This window comes from Bufo gargarizans, chromosome 2 (genome assembly GCF_014858855.1).
Source record: "Bufo gargarizans isolate SCDJY-AF-19 chromosome 2, ASM1485885v1, whole genome shotgun sequence".
Classification (NCBI taxonomy): Eukaryota; Metazoa; Chordata; class Amphibia; order Anura; family Bufonidae; genus Bufo; species Bufo gargarizans.
In genome coordinates, this window is record NC_058081.1 from 337,488,132 (window position 1) to 337,507,173 (window position 19,042).

The following is a 19,042-nucleotide window of genomic DNA, read 5'->3' on the forward strand; positions in this document are numbered from 1 at the left end:
ACAGAAATCTACACCGGCTAGGAGGTGGTGTAAATTTCTTGTGTAAGCATTGTTAAATTTATTGGGCTGCGTAGGCACCACTCTATTTCTACACTTTTTATAAATGTGACAAAAGCACAGTGTAAAAATTGGAAAGGTCACAATTTTTCTTTGGTGTTGAAGCATTAATTGGGGTTTTTCAGGATTTTTATACTTATGGCCTATCCTCAGGATAGGTCATCAATACCAGATCGGTGTGGAATAACTCCCAGCACCCATGTAGACCAACTCTATAAAGAGGCTGAGAGCTTAGGCCTCTTCCCAGGTCATCTGGCCTAGGTGTACCTCATTCCCATAAATACTGAGTGGGCAAAGCTGCAATACCAAGCACAGCCACAATTAAATGGACAGCACTATGTTTGTAAGCTGCAAGAAGGCCGCAGTTTTCAGCAGGAGTCAGGCCCTCAACCATATCATATTGATGACCTATCCTGAGGATAAAATAATATAAGTATTAAAATCCCGGGGAAACCCTTTATATATTCCCCCAATGTTTTATAGTGTTTTAAACTACTATACAGTCCTGGCTCGGCTTGTTTTGCTTGAAAGGTTACTTTCTAGATAACCGACATTAAAGCAAATTTAGAAATGTAGAAACCTAGAAGAATGTATGCAGAAAAAGCCTAAATGGACCATCTAGTCTGGCCTTTTTATATTAGGATAGATACTGTTCATGTTCATTCCATGAATGTGTAAATTCACTTACTGCTTATTTTCTAACTACATCTGCTAGACTGTTGCTCCAAGCATCTGCTACTTTAAATAGAATATTTTCTGACATTGCTTCTGATCTTCCCCCCAACTAATTTCAGATTGTGCTCCCTTTTTCCCACACACCTCCTAAACCTAATGTAACCCTTAAACATCAAGCAAATTCTCAATGCTGTGAAATACAGGCAGATATTTGTCCTTCATGCAGTATCATCAAGGAGGAATCTGATTGTCTCCAAATTTATTCTATAGCAGGACAACGACCCCAGACATACAGCCAATGTTATTAAGAACTATCTTCAGTGTAAAGAAGAACATGGAGTCCTGAAAGTAATTATATGGCCCCACAGAGCCCTGAGCTCAACATCATTGTCTGGGATTATATGAAGAGATAGAAGGACTTGAGCAAGCCTACATCCACAGAAGATCTGTATTTACTGTAGTTCTCCAAGAAGTTTGGAACAACCTAACTGCTGGGTTCCTTCAAATACTGTGTACAAGTGTACCTAGAGGAACTGATGCTGCTTTAAACGGTGGTCACACTAAATATTGATTTGATGTAGATTCCTCTTTTGTTCATTCACTCTAATTTTGTTATTTGATAAAAATAAACTATTAACACTTCTACTCTATTTTTTAAAGCTTTCTTACTTTGGAGCATTTTTTCCACACCTGCCTAAAACTTTTCCACAGTACTGTATCTCACTCCAGAGCTAGATTATCTGGATTATCCAGCGCTGAGGTGAGATAAATCACCCACTAGATGCTGCAGTCTAGTCTCTCTTTGCAGTCTGTCTGCTGTAAACTGATCTCTCCTGTGTACGGACCTCTATGTACAGATTTGATCAGTGAATTCAGAGACCGTGAACAGTGCAGGGGCAGAGTTCACAATTTTCACCTATACTGAATATGAAATAAAAAAAAATAATTATCAGCATTTCTTTAACCTCTTCTCGACTTTCATCGTACATGTCCAGGAGAAGTCAGTTCTTTGAAGATTGCTCTGGAGCAGGCACCATAGCCACCGGGTTTCTTCTATTTTAAACAGCAAACACCCGGAGCTAATGTCTAAATTCAGTGATACTGCTGATCGCAGACATTAACCCCTCAGATGTTGTTGTCAATCGTGACCATGACATCTGAGGTGGCTTTTCCCCGGAGTGCTGTTCTCCCGGGGTGCTAATGGTATTATACAGTTTAGTATAAACAGCTTTTTCAGAGCCTTTTAACCAGTTGGGAGATGATTGTACTATGTCCACTTGCTTGTCTTTCTCATGAACAGAAAAAGATGTATTCAATTTTCTCATAGAGGTGTGGTGCTTAATACTGGAATTGGCTGGCATGATTGTCAACTTTGCTTGTGGATCAGAAGGGTGAGAAACCTACGGTATGTGACAAATCCTTTCCTTTTTTGATGATATCTCACCAACTACTAGCCAAGTATTTCTGATGTGACAGATTTCCCAACTTGCTTCTACACTGTAATGTGGGAAACATATATTTGGAAACCAGGCCCCTTATTTCACTCCTATATTTAATTCTGCTGATTTCCCCCAAAAAACATACATCAGAGGTTTCACCTACCTGCTGCACTTACCTGCTTATTAACATTTTTGACCATACATAGGGTTTAGTCCATCATACAATAAAACAGAGAGGAATGTATGTTCTAATTGTCATTGAGTCCTCTTTGTTGCCTATATTTTTGTGTGTGATGAATTATTATTAATTACCACAATTGCCGCTCACTGCATAAGTACGGAATTTATTTTTGATCAATAATTTGTACAATTTAATACATCATTAATAAATTATCTTTTGGCCATTCCAGTAGATTACAGTTTCATTTTAACCATTTACAGCTTTAGGTGCATGCAAGACATCGCTCTGCAAAGTGATGCACAGACCTGAAGCCGGGACAAAGTTTATGTACAAAAAGACAAAGTATATCCGGACTGGAGGGGTCACACAACTGCTTCAAGGTATCATCTATATCACATCAAATTTTATTTTAATGACCTATAAATATGAAACACAATAGGGATACAGATAAGCAAAAGTAGTAAGCATTTACTGACCAGCAGGAAGACAAAATCAAAAGCCTGACGGTACAGTGGCCCAGGCTGTCTCTTTCTATGGATTGGCATAGATCTTTGTGTTGTGCAATACTAGAAGAAATAAATGCTAGGCTTATTTTAAGGCTCATTTTCGAGGCAGTGCTGTGCCTTCATTATTCCCATTGTAGATTGTGTTATCTATTCTGGGTGAATACTGTAGCTTGCAACCAGTACAATTTATTTGCAATATGCCTGAAAGTAAACTTTCACAATTCTGAACATTTATATGGCAAGCCAAAAATTGAAGTTGGCTTATACTTTACAACTTGACCTTTAATGCATAACCAATGTTGGATAGACCCTTCCATAGTCCCATAGGCTGCATATTGGTTAAGTCACTAACCTGCCAAATTCCCCATTTATTTAGAAGCAGACATGGAGTTTAAATCACTTCAAAAGAAGCTTAGAAAATAACAGAAGATGCTCAGCAAGGGATAGCTTTGTCTATGTATTCTGTAATATGTATTCTCTCCAGACAAAAAAGGCTGAGATTGTTGGTAATTGGAAGATGACTGAAAATTCTGCTTTTAAGATCACATTATTTGTACAGCGTATAACATTCATGACTGGTACATTTATTAACAGCCTAAAATATTTCTGAATCATCCAGAATAAAAACAGGGGATTGCTGCAGAAAGCTTCAGTCTAAAGGACAAGCTCCCTGGGGTTCAGTCTAAAGAGGTTCCATTTGAATCATGAATATATTATATTATGATGGTACATTACTGCACAATAAACACAGAGTGGGTAAAGCTACATAGCTCTATTTAGCACCTGAAAACCAAATTGCACTTAAAATGATCACATTTTGCATAATATCTGAACTAGATACAACCATAAGCTGATGTATGTATCTGAACTGATGGATGAGGTTACAGTTACTATACAGTGTAGTGTAAACACAGTTCATTCAAATTCAGTCTTTTCCAGAGCTATGTCACTTAGGGTAATGAACATATGTACTGGATTTACCAAATAAGCTGAGGCATAGAGGGTCTGACATAGGGTGACAAAAGGAAATAAAAACGTTTGTGCCTATACATAACACTAAAATGACATTTTCTAGTATTATTCACAGTCTGAATGTGATACACCTTCCTTTATTCAAAATAATAGATATTTATATATATTCTCGAGTAGAAAACCTAACAGCGATGGGTTCAGCTTTTAAAAAAAGGTCACATCATTCTGGTGACACCAGGAATTTACTAAACAGGGTGGCAGGGATTTCAACAACTAAAGTTAGAGACTTAATATTTGGCTCTTAGAATATGTACATATATACATATATATGTATATACACACAAATACCTATATATAGATATTCTACAAACATAAAAAGATATCTATATATATATGTAAAGACACACAGTAGACTTAATCAGACCAAAAGACATTGTTTAAATAACTATAAATAATTTATAGACAATTTACATACAGAATGAAGGCGCCATGGAAATTGAGAACAGCATAGTTGCTTGCGTGTCTTCAGATTTGCTTACATTTCTCTTACCCTACACATCAAGTTGCCTTTGCTTATGAAGAAATTAATTTATTATGCTTGTACCGCTTGCAGCACAAATGAAACACCCCGGCCCTCTCCAACCCCTGCCTTCCTTTAATTTACAAAATGTCCCTTAACGCACACAGTAACATACAGATATCCTCTTATTCTAGTTTCAGATAGGCTGGAGTGGAGTAGTTGAACATTAAGTAATCAAGTTTGTATACTTCATACAGTTGCGTCTGGTGCTCTGAGCTGATGTTCTGGAAAAACTCGGCTGTCATTTCATCAGTAGTTCTGGTAGACTTCGGAAAGGTGGGAAATTTTAAGTAGTTGCCCACTCCTGCCAGCTGCAGAACATAGTTAGAGTCCTCTTCTAAGGTTTCATATTTTCCTATGAGATCATAGTGAATATGACAAGGATGGCAGAGAGAAAACATGGTTTGCCAGTGCTCATTGAATGGTTCTTCTCTCTGGGTGTGCGGGTCAATTAGATAAGCCACAAACTCCTCAAACTTTACATCGTTACCATTATGAAGAGCTTCCTGGGTAGCATTTTTACGTTGCCGTCTTACTATTTTGGTTCCGTAGCGCTTGTGGAATGAGGTGTTATATTTCTGGGTGAATTTGTTTCTGTAGGCTGAAACCAGCCTCTCAAATGGTTCACGGACAAACATGAATTTCATAAAATTTTTCAATCTATGGTTAATCTCTGGAATGCTGTACTGGTTGAGGGTCTTCAGATTGGATGAGACATGAGCTACATTGGCTGGAATTTCCATTGGATCACTATATTTACCTCTTCCTGTTAGGACCATCATCACTCTCTTCCAATTTGTACATGCCACTTTTGGAACATAGCAATAAATCATTTCATGGTATTCATCTACCACTAAATGTTTCAAGTCATTGGGAGTCAACATACGTCGTTTCCTGCTTGATATATTATTTGCCCGACAAATGTCTGTAACCTGATCCCGTCTCATTTGGTGCAAAAGGGCGTTACTGGATAGATCCACCTGTAAAGAAACAGAAAAATACTTAACAAAGTAGCATAAAAGCAGTGGAAACATTGGATATCTAAAGAACATTCATGGTAGGATCTGAGGGGGAAATGCATGACACAAGGATTCAAAGACCACCAAACTGAGAACCTCTGTGTCATAAACCACCCCACCAGTTTTTGTACTAATTATAAAAATTGTGAGTGTCCTAACAATGAACAAAAACTAAATATTTCTGCAAATATAGCCAAAGCCATACATGTAAGATGATACAGTAAATATTAAATAGGCAGAATTACATCTTGGATATACCTAGGTTGCAATATTTGGTAAAAAAGCTAGATGGCTACAGAGGGGACGTCATGTATCTAGGCTAAGAAATGTCTTGTGCTAGAGTATCTTAATTGTGTCCAAATGGTATGTTCACCCTATAAAATGCACTTTTTTACCCTCAAAGTGGGGGGAAAAAGTGCATCTTATGGGCTGAATACTAATGAGCGCTTCCATTATGGAAGCCCTCATTAGTACTTGAGGACCGAGGACCAGTGACTGCAATGCTCCCGAGGCTCTGTACTCACTGCTTTCCGGTTTTCCTTGGCCACTCACGGTGCTGTGTACTGCGCACAGCATGAGGGCATCAGTGCTCTGTGACCTCATGCTGAGCAGTGTTGGGTCATAGTACAGTGGAGCAAGAAGACCAGAACAGCAAGAGCTGGGTCTCATGAGTGGCCGCGTCCAGAGCAGGAGAGGTAAGTTGTTGTTTTTTTCCCCTCTATGTGAGGTCTGATTAATTTGGGGGTCATTAACATGGAGGCCTGATCTGATGTCTGATTATTTTGGGGGTCAATATGGAGGTCTTATTAACATGGAGGTCTGATTAATATGGTCTTATTAACATGGAGGTCTCATCTGAGGTCTGATTAATAGGGGGTCATTAACATGGAGGTCTGATTTGAGGTTTCATTAATATGGGGGCTTATTAACATGGGGGTCTGAATAGGAGCCTTATTAACATTGGAGGTCTAATCTGAGGTTGGATTCGGGGTTTTATTAACATTGATAATCTGATCTGAGGTTGGATTTAGGGGTCTTATTAATACTGGGGTCTGTTCTGAGGTCTGATTAACACTACTAAAAATAATGTTCTGTCGTTTGGGGCCAGAAAAGGAAGACTGAAATACCAGCATAAGCCATGTCTTCTCATTCATTTCGCCCTAGACTAAATTTTAAGATTTGGAGCACTGCAGAACAGGTTTAGATCCCTTGTCTGGGATCATACAAAAATTCTACCATGACAAAAATACAAAAACTTTATCCTAGAATACATATAGTACATGTGACCTGCATTGCAATGGCACTTCGCAACATTCAAATTTATATGTTTGATAATATATAGGCTCCCAATTTATAGAAAAGAGAAAACAAGTACATTTTTAAATCTGGCTACATGGCTATAGGGCGGCCTTGATGACCGTGTAAATGCAGAGTGACTCAGACTTGTGGTAGTTCTACCTGGGGGCAAGGGTGCCATAGGAGAGCAGGTCTGAACTAGAAGGTACTATTTTGCAGTTATGCTGGTCACAGTGCTGTTCTGAGTAGGTACTAAGAATCTAATGTGTTTTTTTTCCCGAAACTCACTCATCACTTTACACATATAAAAAACAAGAGCATCTACATAATTACCGTAGTCGTTACATTAAAGGGCATCTGTCAGCAGGATTAACCCTATTAATACATCCATAATGCCTGGTAAAGCTGACCCTGCTGGTTAAACATATACCTTTTTTCGCCTGATCATTACTGCGTCTAGAAGAAAGTAGTGTTTATTTAAAAAAAAAAAGTTAATTAGGGGGTTAAAGGCACTGAGTGTACTTTGGCTCTTCTGCTCTGCTTCCCTGGACTCTCCCGCCTGGTCATGTAAATCATGTACAGGGAGACAACCTAGAGTTGCACAGTAAGCCTTAATTTGCATATATATTTGTTAAAACATATTTTTCCTAGCCCGAGCAACAGATTGAGCAAATACATTTTTTTCATCAGCAGGGTCAGTCCTACCAGACACTATAGCTGGTTTAATAGGGTTGATCCTGCCGGCATATGCCCTATAAAAGAAGCAGCATGATACAGAGAACAGCAGGTGAATTTTTGGTCTTGGCTGTAGGCTACTCTCCTGCTCATTAGATGACTGGTTATCTTACTAAAGTACTTGTAAATGATAATCCATAATTCTTCCTGGCACTGCAGGACCATAGCAGGTCTAGTCTGTGGTAATCTCCTTTTCACAGTCATACTGCTATAGGGTAAGGTTAATGCATCCTGCCCATAATCCAGAATTACGGATTCCCCTTGTGAAAACCTTGATAAAATGTATTTAATCAAAGACTTTGTAATTGAACTTGCAGACAGTAAAGTGGGCTATAAACCTAGAAGAACACACGCTGCATTCCCTATGAATAACACTCATCCAGCCCTGGGTGGAATGCTTGTTACATACATCATTTATGATCACCCAAATATACCTTTCAGAATTAAAACACAATAAAACGGCAACGTTACGGATGGCCAAAGAGGTACACTTACACTCAGAGACAGGTTGTGTCTTCTGCCAAGTCCATAATTAGGACCATAAGATGGAGACGATCTCTAACAAGAGTTTGTGGGCACTATTTTATATTAAATTACCAAAGAAATGATAAAGGAGGAAAGCTGTATGCGTCCACAAAACACCTGCATGACAGATGAAGCATTGGCTAACCTGACACTCATGATGCATTAACCAGCTGAAGCAGACAGTATCTCGACTTTCTGTGGTTTGTCCTGTTTTATGTGTCAGTTTAAAGTTTGCTTCAATTGTGCATAAGCATTGTGTGTCAAATTAAAGAATGCTGCAGCTGTATAATACTAGGGTGCCAGATTATAATTTATTAATTCAATGTTATATTCTCTTTTAAAGGGGGTTTTGAATGAAGTCCTATGGATAGGCAATAAATATCTGATCACTGGGGGCCACGTTACTGGTGCCCCCACTAATCGCCTGAATAGGGGTCCATGTCTCTGTTCTTCCTCATCACACGTCTATGCTGCAAATTTCAATGGAACTGCAGTCAAGCCTATGCAACTGACTGAAACAGCTGAGCTACATCATATTCTTATCATGTGTTCTGTGGATAGGCAATAAGTGTGCTTCAAAGAAAAACCCATTTAAAGGGAACCTGTCACATTGAATGTGATGTCTGAGTCACAAGCAGCATGTTATAGAGCAGGAGGAGCTGAGCAAATTGATATATACTTTTATGGGAAAAGATTTAGTATAATTTATAATTTCTTCTTTTAAATTCCTGCTTATTCTGGGCTTTGAAGTCAAGGAGACGGTCCTATAGATGATTGACAGCCTTCCCTCTATGACTATGTATACAGATATAGCTGTCAATCAGTGATAGGACCGCCTCCATGACTTCAAAGCCAAGAATGAGTAGAGATTTAAATGAATACATTTCAAGTTTTACTGAATCTTTTCCCATAAAACTATATATCAATCTTCTCAGCTCCTATTGCTCTATAACCTGCCGCCTGAATATTACAATTACAGCTTATTTCCCTCTGCCCATTGAGATCACATATAGGCTCAGCTGAATGTGCATGTGTACAGGGGATCAAAAGAACTAGATGTTGGCTGAACCAAGCATTTGGCTAACAGATGTCTAACACTTATTTTTTAGGGCAGGGACCCTGAAAGTCCATCTAAAGTATGCTACTATCTCAATGTGTTTTCTAAACAGATCAATTTCCTGACTCTCTTCTTGTCTTCTGCTTGAGGTTTTGTGAAATTAAACATTACTTTACTGTACTGGAAAAAGTGCTGGATTATCAGATGCTGGTTACAATATTTTTACTCTATACTTGACTTTGGTCCAAGAGTTTGATATTGATGGCCTACCCTCAGGATAGGTCATCAATATCCATCCAGCAGCAGTCCAACTCCCTCCACCGCTGTTTTAAGAGGCCGTGGCAGTCTGATGGGCACTGCAGCCTCTTCCCAGGACAGTGATGTCACATTCATTGGTCACATGAGCTAGGCACAACACAGTACTATTCAGGTGAATGAGGCTGAGCTGCAATACCAAGCACAGCTGCTTGCTATCCAATGGATGGCGCTGTGCTTGGTAAGCTGTGAGGAGGACATTGCGTTTAGCAAGGTCCCACAGCTTCCTCAAACAGCTGGTCAACTGATCCTGAAAATAGGTCATCAATATCTGTACAAAATAGTTAAATAAGCAGAATGTCTAAGACCTTCATGATTTAAAGTGCATTAGACAATATCACAGGGAAGAAACTCTCAAAGGTTTCAACCAGAGCAGACCACCACAAACTCCTTTCAACTTTATGGACATGTGTCTTTTTTCATGACGATGTCAATATTCATTTTAATTTGCTGACAGTAAATTTCTTAAGGCTGACCACCCTGACAAGTACATTTCATGATGTGGCTTTTCCCTGAAATTTGGTTAAGCTGAATCAAGGACATTTGTAAGAAAGACATCCTGCAAAGTGTATTGAATTGGACCACTTGGCATAAAGAAGGAGCACTTACATCCTAAGACATAAACATTTCAAAATTTCCCAAATCTATAGCTGACATTTTATGCTATTAAATAGTGTACCGGAGGGAAACAATTTTCCACAACACTGCCAATTTACTTCTCCCCCCCACCGAAGCTCACAATGCAGGAGAAGCGTGAAGTTCAGCTGCAGTTTTCAGTTTTACACAAGAGTCGGGCATCCAGCTAAGGCGAGATCGCTAAGTGTTATAAATAAACTGAAAATTGTTTCAGAATTGTTAAGCAGTACGTTGCAGCTGCAATTTGCTATAGTAATCTTCCGTTATTGTCAGACGGGTCAATTACAGATCCCAGTAAGACTGTTTTTCTCAGCTGTAATAATGTCTACGTGTCCTGGGTAGAAAATACAGGGAGTTAAAGAGCAGCTCAGGCATGAACAGAAGATGATCCTGTTACGTGATTTGCTTAGATGTGTCTACTTGTATTGATGTATCCCACTGTATTGGTATCTAGAAAGAACAAGAATGTCACATCTAGAAAGAACAGGAATGTCACATCTAGAAAGAACAGGAATGTCACATCTAGGAAGGACAGGAATGTCACATCTAGAAAGAACAAGAATGTCGCATCTAGAAAGAACAGGAATGTCACATCTAGGAAGGCCAAGAATGTCACATCTAGGAAGGACAAGAATGTCACATCTAGAAAGAACAGGAATGTCACATCTAGAAAGAACAGGAATGTCACATCTAGGAAGGACAGGAATGTCACATCTAGGAAGGACAAGAATGTCACATCTAGAAAGAACAGGAATGTCACATCTAGAAAGAACAGGAATGTAACATCTAGAAAGAACAGGAATGTCACATCTAGAAAGAACAGGAGTGTCACATGTAGAAAGAACAGGAGTGTCAAATCTAGAAAGAACAGGAGTGTCAAATCTAGAAAGAACAGGAGTGTCAAATCTAGAAAGAACAGGAGTGTCGAATCGAAGATGTACTAAATCTGTCTAATTTTTAGACATTGTAAACTTGCGCCTGATTTGGCTTACACCACCTCTTAGTTGGCTTACTCTGTGCCAGACTTTTGCTGCATTTTTCGGCAGGTGTTCTTGCAAGTTAAGCCACACCCCTTTCCCAACAAGCCACACCCACTTTTCGGATGAGTCAAAAAAGTGTTTAAAACTAAAAATGTGGTGCAAAACATGTACACTGTTTATATTGCAAATTAAGCCAGGATTCTGCAGTATTTTGATTACTATTAGGACACAGAACAAGGATTGTCTTTTTGTGTTTAACTCTATATTTATTATTTTTTAGATGAGGAAGAAATCTGTGACTTAGCATCATGGCTGCTAGTCTAATCTTTGACTATGAAGATGGATCCCATTGACTACGCTATCCTTGCCATCAAAGAGCAATGGAAATCCAATGGAATAGAAGGCAGTGCTACTGTGAACAACACCTAAGAGGGGGAAAAAGCAATGCTAAAGATGACATTTACTGGAATGGGTAATTCCTGTAATTTTGTTAATGTTTATGTAGCTACTACTACTTAGAAGGAACACTAAACACAGAAAACACACAAAAAATAAAAAATAATCACAACCAATTTCTAACCGAATATCCTCCTTTTCTTTGAGCAGCAGGACATCTCCATTAAGGTCCTTTTTATATGGGCCAATGCAGAGGTAAGAGCCACATTTACATGCGGCAATCACCTCCGCTGTATGTGAACAAATGATCTCTACTGTGATCACTGGTCCTCATACAGGTTTATGGGTTCTGGGTAGCAGATGTCTGTTTTCACTTCATGATCTACTGCCTAGAAACAATGATTTTGTTGTCTGCCTTAACAATGCTTTCACCAAATAATCAAGGTTTTGCTCATTCATTGGGTGATTGGTGGCACCCTTACACAGGGCAATTATTGGGAATGAGCATTCATACAAACATTTTAGCCTGATAATCAACCTGTGTTAATGGACCTTTAATGCTCTGTCTGCAGTAGCAGGCTATAAATGTAAAGTCCATACTCTTCCCCCTCTAGGGGCCAGCTGAATATGGAAGAGATCAGCAGGAAGTTAGTACCTGTGTTTCCTTTAAGGGTCAGGTTTCTGCATGCAGTTTTGAAAGCCAAAATCAAGAGTGGATCAGAAAAAAAGAGATAAAGTATAAAGGACAGATATGACTTCTCTTTTTGAATTCACTCCTGGTTTTGGCTTTCGAAACTGCATCAAGAAACTTAATCATGTGAAGGTACCTTAAAGGGGTTCTGCACTTTCATTTAACTGATGATCTATCCTCTGGATAGATAATCAGCTTCTGATCGGTGGGGGTCCGACACCCGGGACCCCCACTGATCAGTTGTTTGAGAAGGCAGCAGCGCTCCTGCCTTCTCAATGTTTACCGCCGGGCAGCCGGCCCACTGGCGTCACGACTAGTATCAACTAGCGTGGGCGCGGCTAATCTCTGTTCACTGAATGGAGCTTAGCCACGCCCACGCTAGTTAATATTAGTCGTGACGCCAGTGGGCCGGCCACCCGGCGGTAAACATTGAGAAGGCAGCAGCGCTGCTGCCTTCTCAAACAGCTGATCGGCGGGGGTCCCGGGTGTTGGACCCCATCCGATCAGAAGCCGATTATCTATCCAGAGGATAGATCAGTTAAATGAAAGTGCAGAACCCAGAAGATCTGTGGAGAAGAATGGCAGAAAATCTCCAAATCCGGTGTATAAACCTTGTGGAACCATACACAAGAAGGCGGGAGGCAATAATTGCTGCCAAAGGTGCTTCAACTAAGTACTGAGTAAAGGGTCTGAATACTTAGGTCAATGAAAGATTTTAGTTTTTCCTTCTCAGTAAATTAGCAAAGATTTCGAACATTCTGTTTTCACTTTGACATTATGGGGCACTGAGTGCAGAATGAAGGAGAAAAACATGTTTTTTTATTTTTTTAATTTTAGCACGCTGCAACATAACAAAATGTGAAAAAAGTGAAAGGGTCTGAAGACTTTCTGAATGCACTGTATTATGAGGCACAGGTCGCTTAATTGCGACTCACCTCTGGCAATCTGTGCACCAGAACTGTAATCCACTCCAGCCAGGAGCTGGAGAGAACGCCCGAAAGGTGTGAAAAGTTCAACATTTTGACGCAAACCGGGTCTTGTGCCACAAGTTGCAACCTTTCTATGCCAGAAAATCACGGTTGAAGCTTTATAAATCATCCACTATGTTTAAAGTTATGAAACTTCTATGCATGTAGAAGCTACATAATGAACTGGCTCACAAACCTTTGAACCACCCTTTGGCATTTTAGGTCTTGCTTGTGAATTTCGGTCTAGAATTCTCTGTATTGCGGTCGGTATGGTTCTATATGGAATAGCTATTGTACTACACACTGGGGGAGATTTATCAAACTGGTGTAAAGTAGAACTGGCTAAGTTGCCCATAGCAACTAATCAGATTCCACCTTTAATTTTTCAAAGCTCCTTTGGAAAATGAAAGGAGGAATCTGATTGGTTGTTATGAGCAACTAAGACAGTTCCACTTTACACCAGTTTGATAAATGATCTCCCTAGAAGCACTCCATCATCTATGAAGGATATGCTGCACAAACCTGCATCTGATGAAAGATGCAGTATATTTCTACGTTAAATGAAACTCAAAAAGAATATCTGGAGGAGGAGCTCTCTCTTGCTGAGTTGCAGGAGGCCCTTGGGTCTGTCTCGGGGAACTCATCGCCAGGAACAGACGGCCTTCCATATGAGGTCTATCGCAAGCATAGTGAGGTGATCCTCCCCCAGCTGCTGGAGGTTTTCTCCCAAGCAGCACAGGGAGGGAGATTACCACACTCTATGATGGAGGCCCTTATTGTTCTAATTCCAAAAAGGATAAAGATCCGGCCGAATTGAGCTCCTATAGACCAATCTCCCTATTAAATACAGACGCTAAATTACTATCAAAAGTCCTGGCTAGGAGGCTCTCGCGCGTTATCCCTACGATTATTCATCCGGATCAAAACGGCTTTATGCCAAACAGGGGCACCCATCACAATTTGCATAGGCTATTTATGAATATTCAATCCCCGGGGCGCGGCGCCCGCTCCATCCTGTCGTTGGATGCTACTAAAGCCTTCGACAGGGTGGAGTGGATTTTTCTTTGGGAGGTAATGAAAAAAATGGGCTTTGGCCCAAAATTTATGGCAATGGTCCGGCTACTCTATAACTCCCCAGTCGCCAGGATTAGGATCAATGATTTGATGACAGAGAGCTTTATTCTGGGAAGAGGCACCCGCCAAGGCTGTCCCCTTTCTCCCCTTTTATTTAATATTTATATCGAACCCTTAGCGGCCATGATACGACATGATCCGGAGGTGGCCGGTTTTGGCATAATGGGGAAGCATGACCGTGTGTCCCTCTACGCAGATGACATTCTGGTTTTTATTCATCAAACAAATACCACCCTCCCTCGCATAATGGATCTGGTCGGTCACTTTTCCGACATATCCGGACTTGAGATCAATTGGGAGAAGACAGTACTTCTCCCGATAGACGAGCTGCGAGGCGAATTAAATAATCAGATAACGATCTCTGATTCAATAAAGTACCTGGGGATAATAATTTCCGCTAAACCTCAGGAATATCTACAGCTTAACCTGTTCCCCTTGCTGATGAAGTTGAGAGCAAAAATTAAGATATGGCAGAAAATTCTGCAAGCAAGAGGGGATAGAATTTCATTAATAAAAATGGTAGTGCTGCCCCAGGTTCTTTATGTCCTGCGCAACTCGCCTATATGGATTACAGACAAGCATTTCAGATTGATAGAGCGGATGCTTAATGACTTACTATGGGGGAGGAAGCGTGTGAGACTGAAGGCACTTTATTTTTCCATGCCCTATAGGCGGGGAGGTCTTAATCTCCCATATTTTAGGGGTTATTTTGTTGCCTCCCAACTCTGCCTTTTTAGTGACTGGGAAAATAGTCCTTTCTGCACTAAAGTGGTGAAGGAGGCAGGTTTTTCTGATTTCTTCACTGTACTGGAATCCGATTACCTATTAAATATACTGAGCGGGTACACACTTTTCTGCAGAATGGCTATAAAAACCTGGTCGGTTATAAGGGCTTGGTGCGCAGTTAAGGCATCGCTTATCTGCACCCCATTATGGCACAATCCGAAACTTCTTAATCTAAACGACTTAAGTGGCAGTCAGTACTGGAGGACTAAAAATGTGCAGTACTTACATCAAGTAGTCAGCGGTGGACAAATTCTGCCCCTTATGGAACTAAGGGCAAAATTAGGTGAGGTGGCCTGGTTCGCATATTTTCAATTGAGGTCAGCACTCTTTAGCACTTTGAACAGTCACCTTTTTATTATAGACACTCCTTTATTTTTACAGGATTTAATTTGTAAGAAAACTGCCACGAGAATTAAACTATCTTACTGTTACAGACACTTAATGGATAATTTTTTTCGGGATGTTCTTTCTCCAGGACAGAGAGCCTGGTCTTCTCTTCTTTCAGAGGAGGGTCCCCCAAACTGGGAGAACATAGGGGAAAGCTTAAAATTGGTTTCACACAATTCTAATCACATTGTTGTTCAATTTAATATTCTGCACAAAATTTATGCGACACCTATATGGCTATACAGAAGAGGACTCCGGACCTCCTCTGACTGCCCCCGCTGCGGCGATCCCGGGGCAGATCATTTACATCTGTTCTGGGACTGCCCAATGGTGAGGAGGTACTGGAGCCTGGTCCAAAAAAATCTGACGCGTAAACTTAAAATTGTTGTTCCTCTGTCTCCTAGGATATGGGTCCTGGGAGATTTATCTGAGGTCAATCATCAACCCATAAAAAGTCACTTGTTGATCAAGGTGATGTTCTTGGCGAGGCTTCTGATTTCTAGATCCTGGTTTTGCTCTTCTGCCCCAGATTGCAAGAACTGGCTGGGTTTGGTGGAGAAAGTGAAAAGCTATGAGAGGATCCTGTACAAACAAAGAGGATCCTACTCAAAGTGGAATAGTCTATGGAAAGATTGGGACACGGCTAATTAATTAGGATCCCCTTCTTTTTTCTTTTTTTTTTCCTGCAGGGTGGGGGGGGGGGGGGTGGCGGGAAGAGATGGGGAAAATGCTATCTGTCCGGCTTTTCAGCATTTATTCCATAGTTGTAGAATGTGAAGGTTCAAATGTCGACACTATTATGTATATTCGTATGAAATTATTGTTAACCACGTTCACAGATTAGAATTGGCGGACTTATGGATTTTATAATGTTAATTATGTAATATGTATTTAAGTTTTTGTATCACAATAAATAAAATTTAATTATAAAAAAAAAAAAAAAAAAGATGCAGTATATTAAAAGAGTGCACATGTGAATATGTCCATGCAAAATATCAGAGGTATGAATTTCTCACTAGAATAAAGTACGTACTGTATTCTGCGCTTACTCCATATGGACAAAATACAAAGCCAATACACGCAAGTGTGAATGAGGCCTTAGAATGATCTGGTAAATATTGTTCAGTAGACTCAGACATTGGCACAAATCTTGCCCTCACCTAATACAGGTGCTATAAAAGATTGAAAATGAGAACAGAAAAGGGTTCACTTCAGGCAGTACATAACGTCAGGGCAATGGGGTCAGATTGTTACATGCCTGGTCACTATAGGAGGTAGAGCTATTTGGAACCTCTCTTGCAATCTATTTGACATCCATCAACCTCCAGCCTCAGTATTATTAGGTGCCAAATTTGCTACCACAGGAAAATCTCCAAAATAAGCTGCAGGGTATTTTCTTTGAGCTGCTTGGACACAGCAGGGCCAAGTAATCTCTGTACACTTGTCAACTTTTCTTACAAGAAAAATGGAGGCATACAGCTAAAAGGGTCTAAGCACTTTCCAATTATTTCTGCACCACTGGATTTTTTCATAGCATATGCAAGGAGTCATTACAGATTTGTTTATCGCTTCTTTACCCTTGTAACCGAGTTATACAATTACCATGTGGACAAAAATAATTAAATACCTGTGGTGTGTATTCCAAAAATAGCATTCAACCTGCCAGTAATTATGAAGGTCAGGGTTAGATGTGCCTCGTTTTCCCCTCTGGTTAGAGGTGTAGCGTGAGCAACCTCCATACTTTCATTCATCTGATGCTCTAATACCTAACCTTAAAAAGGACCCAATGAAGTTGTACCGCAGTATATGCACATATTATGTTGTTTCAAATTTCCCGCCATTAAGTGTTCACAATATATCGTGAAAACTATTACTGGAATTCTATTCCATCATAATATTGCTCTAATGCATCAAAAAGAATTCATCTCTGTATTATTCGTACAGAGATAGCTGTCAATCACTGATAGGACTCCCCAATGGACTCCTAAACATAGAAAAAGCAGGGATTTACATAAATAAGTTATACTGATTTTTTTTTGCACAAAGACCAATATGCTCAATTCCTCCTGCTCTGTAGTCTGCTGTCTGCAGATGAGAAACCATGCTCAATGTCACAAAGCTCCATATGCTGTTGACTGTAGACTGACAAGAGTTTCATCATTTGACTATAAGTCTACCAATGGGAGTTAAAGGCTATGCACACCTTTGGGGGCAATTTTTTAAATTATTGCATTGTACTCATTTTGAGCTAAAAATAATTGTATTTATTAAACATATGGAGTCCTTTTTTTCTGTTCATAGATGAGATGCTGTAGTAGCCTCCTCTGGATTTTTTCTCTTTTCCATCAGTTGGGGAGCTGATGGACTCTTTATCTCTGACCTTATAAACACCCATAAAAGCTAAGTTCTTATCTTACTGCCTCCGAAGGTGTACATAGCCTTTAATGTGTCACTGCACTTTGAAAAGACCTTTGATATGTCATAGAGACATATCAAAAGTTTTGATCAGTGGGGTTCTGAGTGCTGAGATCCCAATTGATCACTAGAACAAGGAGAGAGAAGAGCTCACAGCAGAGGTCGCACTATATTTTTTCAGAAGAGTAAAAATACTCCTCTTAACAATTTTGAGGAGTATTTTTAGCCGAGGAGGAGTACAAATTTAGCAGTAATTCACATATATAATGTGTAGGCCCACATAACGTTATGAGGCTGATATTTCTGCAGGGAGACCATTGCTAGTCTTCCATGCAGAAATAAATGTAGACAATTATTGTCATTTATCCAACATCATACACTAAACATAAGACCACTGTTGCCATACACAGGGCCCGCCTGACGCTGCCATACACAGGGCTCACCTGACTATGCCATACACATCGCTCGCTGCCATACACAGCGCTCACTGCCATACACAGGACCCACCTGACCCTGCCATACACAGCACCCACCTGACGCTGCCATACACAGCACCCACCTGACGCTGCCATACACAGCACCCACCTGACGCTGCCATACACAGCACCCACCTGACACTACTATATACATATTACAATAGACTGGTTACACTGACATAGTCCTGCTTTATACACACCTTCCATACAAAAAGTACCTCTGAATTCTCCACCAGCACAGTCCACAGAGCCTGTGTTCCCCTAACTACTCCCACACACATGGCTAATCACATGACTGTGACATCACCACAGGTCCTGTAACCACAATGTAGTCTGGAGCTGCTCCTGGTGAGAGAGATGTCCGTGAGCGGCGGGGCTTATCGGGAGAGTAGCGGGGCTTCATGTGTGCCGGATCTGACAGCTTCTGATACAGCGCTCCTGACTAGAAAAGGACCATGCGTAAAAATACGCACAAGTCTTTTTCCAGGGAGTAAAATGGCATGAAGAGGCGTCTATGACGCTTGTACAGGCATTATTGCGACCTCTGGCTCACATAGCGAACTCCATGTCCTTGCAGCAGGAGATAGAATATAGGACTCATAGACTTACTATTGAGTCCAACTCCTACAGCAAAGAGAGACAATGCGCTATGTGAGCTCCTCTATCTCCTTGTTCTAGCGATCATTGTGAGTCTCAGCGCTCAAACACTTTGATATGTTGCTATTTCAAATGTTGTTTCAAAGTACAGTTTCACTAAAAACTCTTTATCCAAAAGATGGAGTTAATAAGAAAATTAACTGGCACAAGATTTTAGAC

At 40.2% G+C, this 19,042-nt stretch overlaps 1 protein-coding gene across 2 annotated transcripts in view; it reads right to left on the reverse strand.

The window, feature by feature from the left end:
* Positions 1–2,514: 2,514 nt before the first annotated feature.
* CHST11 (carbohydrate sulfotransferase 11) overlaps positions 2,515–19,042 on the reverse strand; it is a 195,329-nt gene continuing 178,801 nt past the window's right edge. For both annotated transcript variants that reach the window (XM_044277280.1, XM_044277278.1), the window contains exon 3: positions 2,515–5,390. In XM_044277280.1, the coding sequence (XP_044133215.1) occupies positions 4,536–5,390 (855 nt within the window). In that variant the 3' untranslated portion in view covers positions 2,515–4,535. The remainder of the gene's footprint in view (positions 5,391–19,042) is intronic.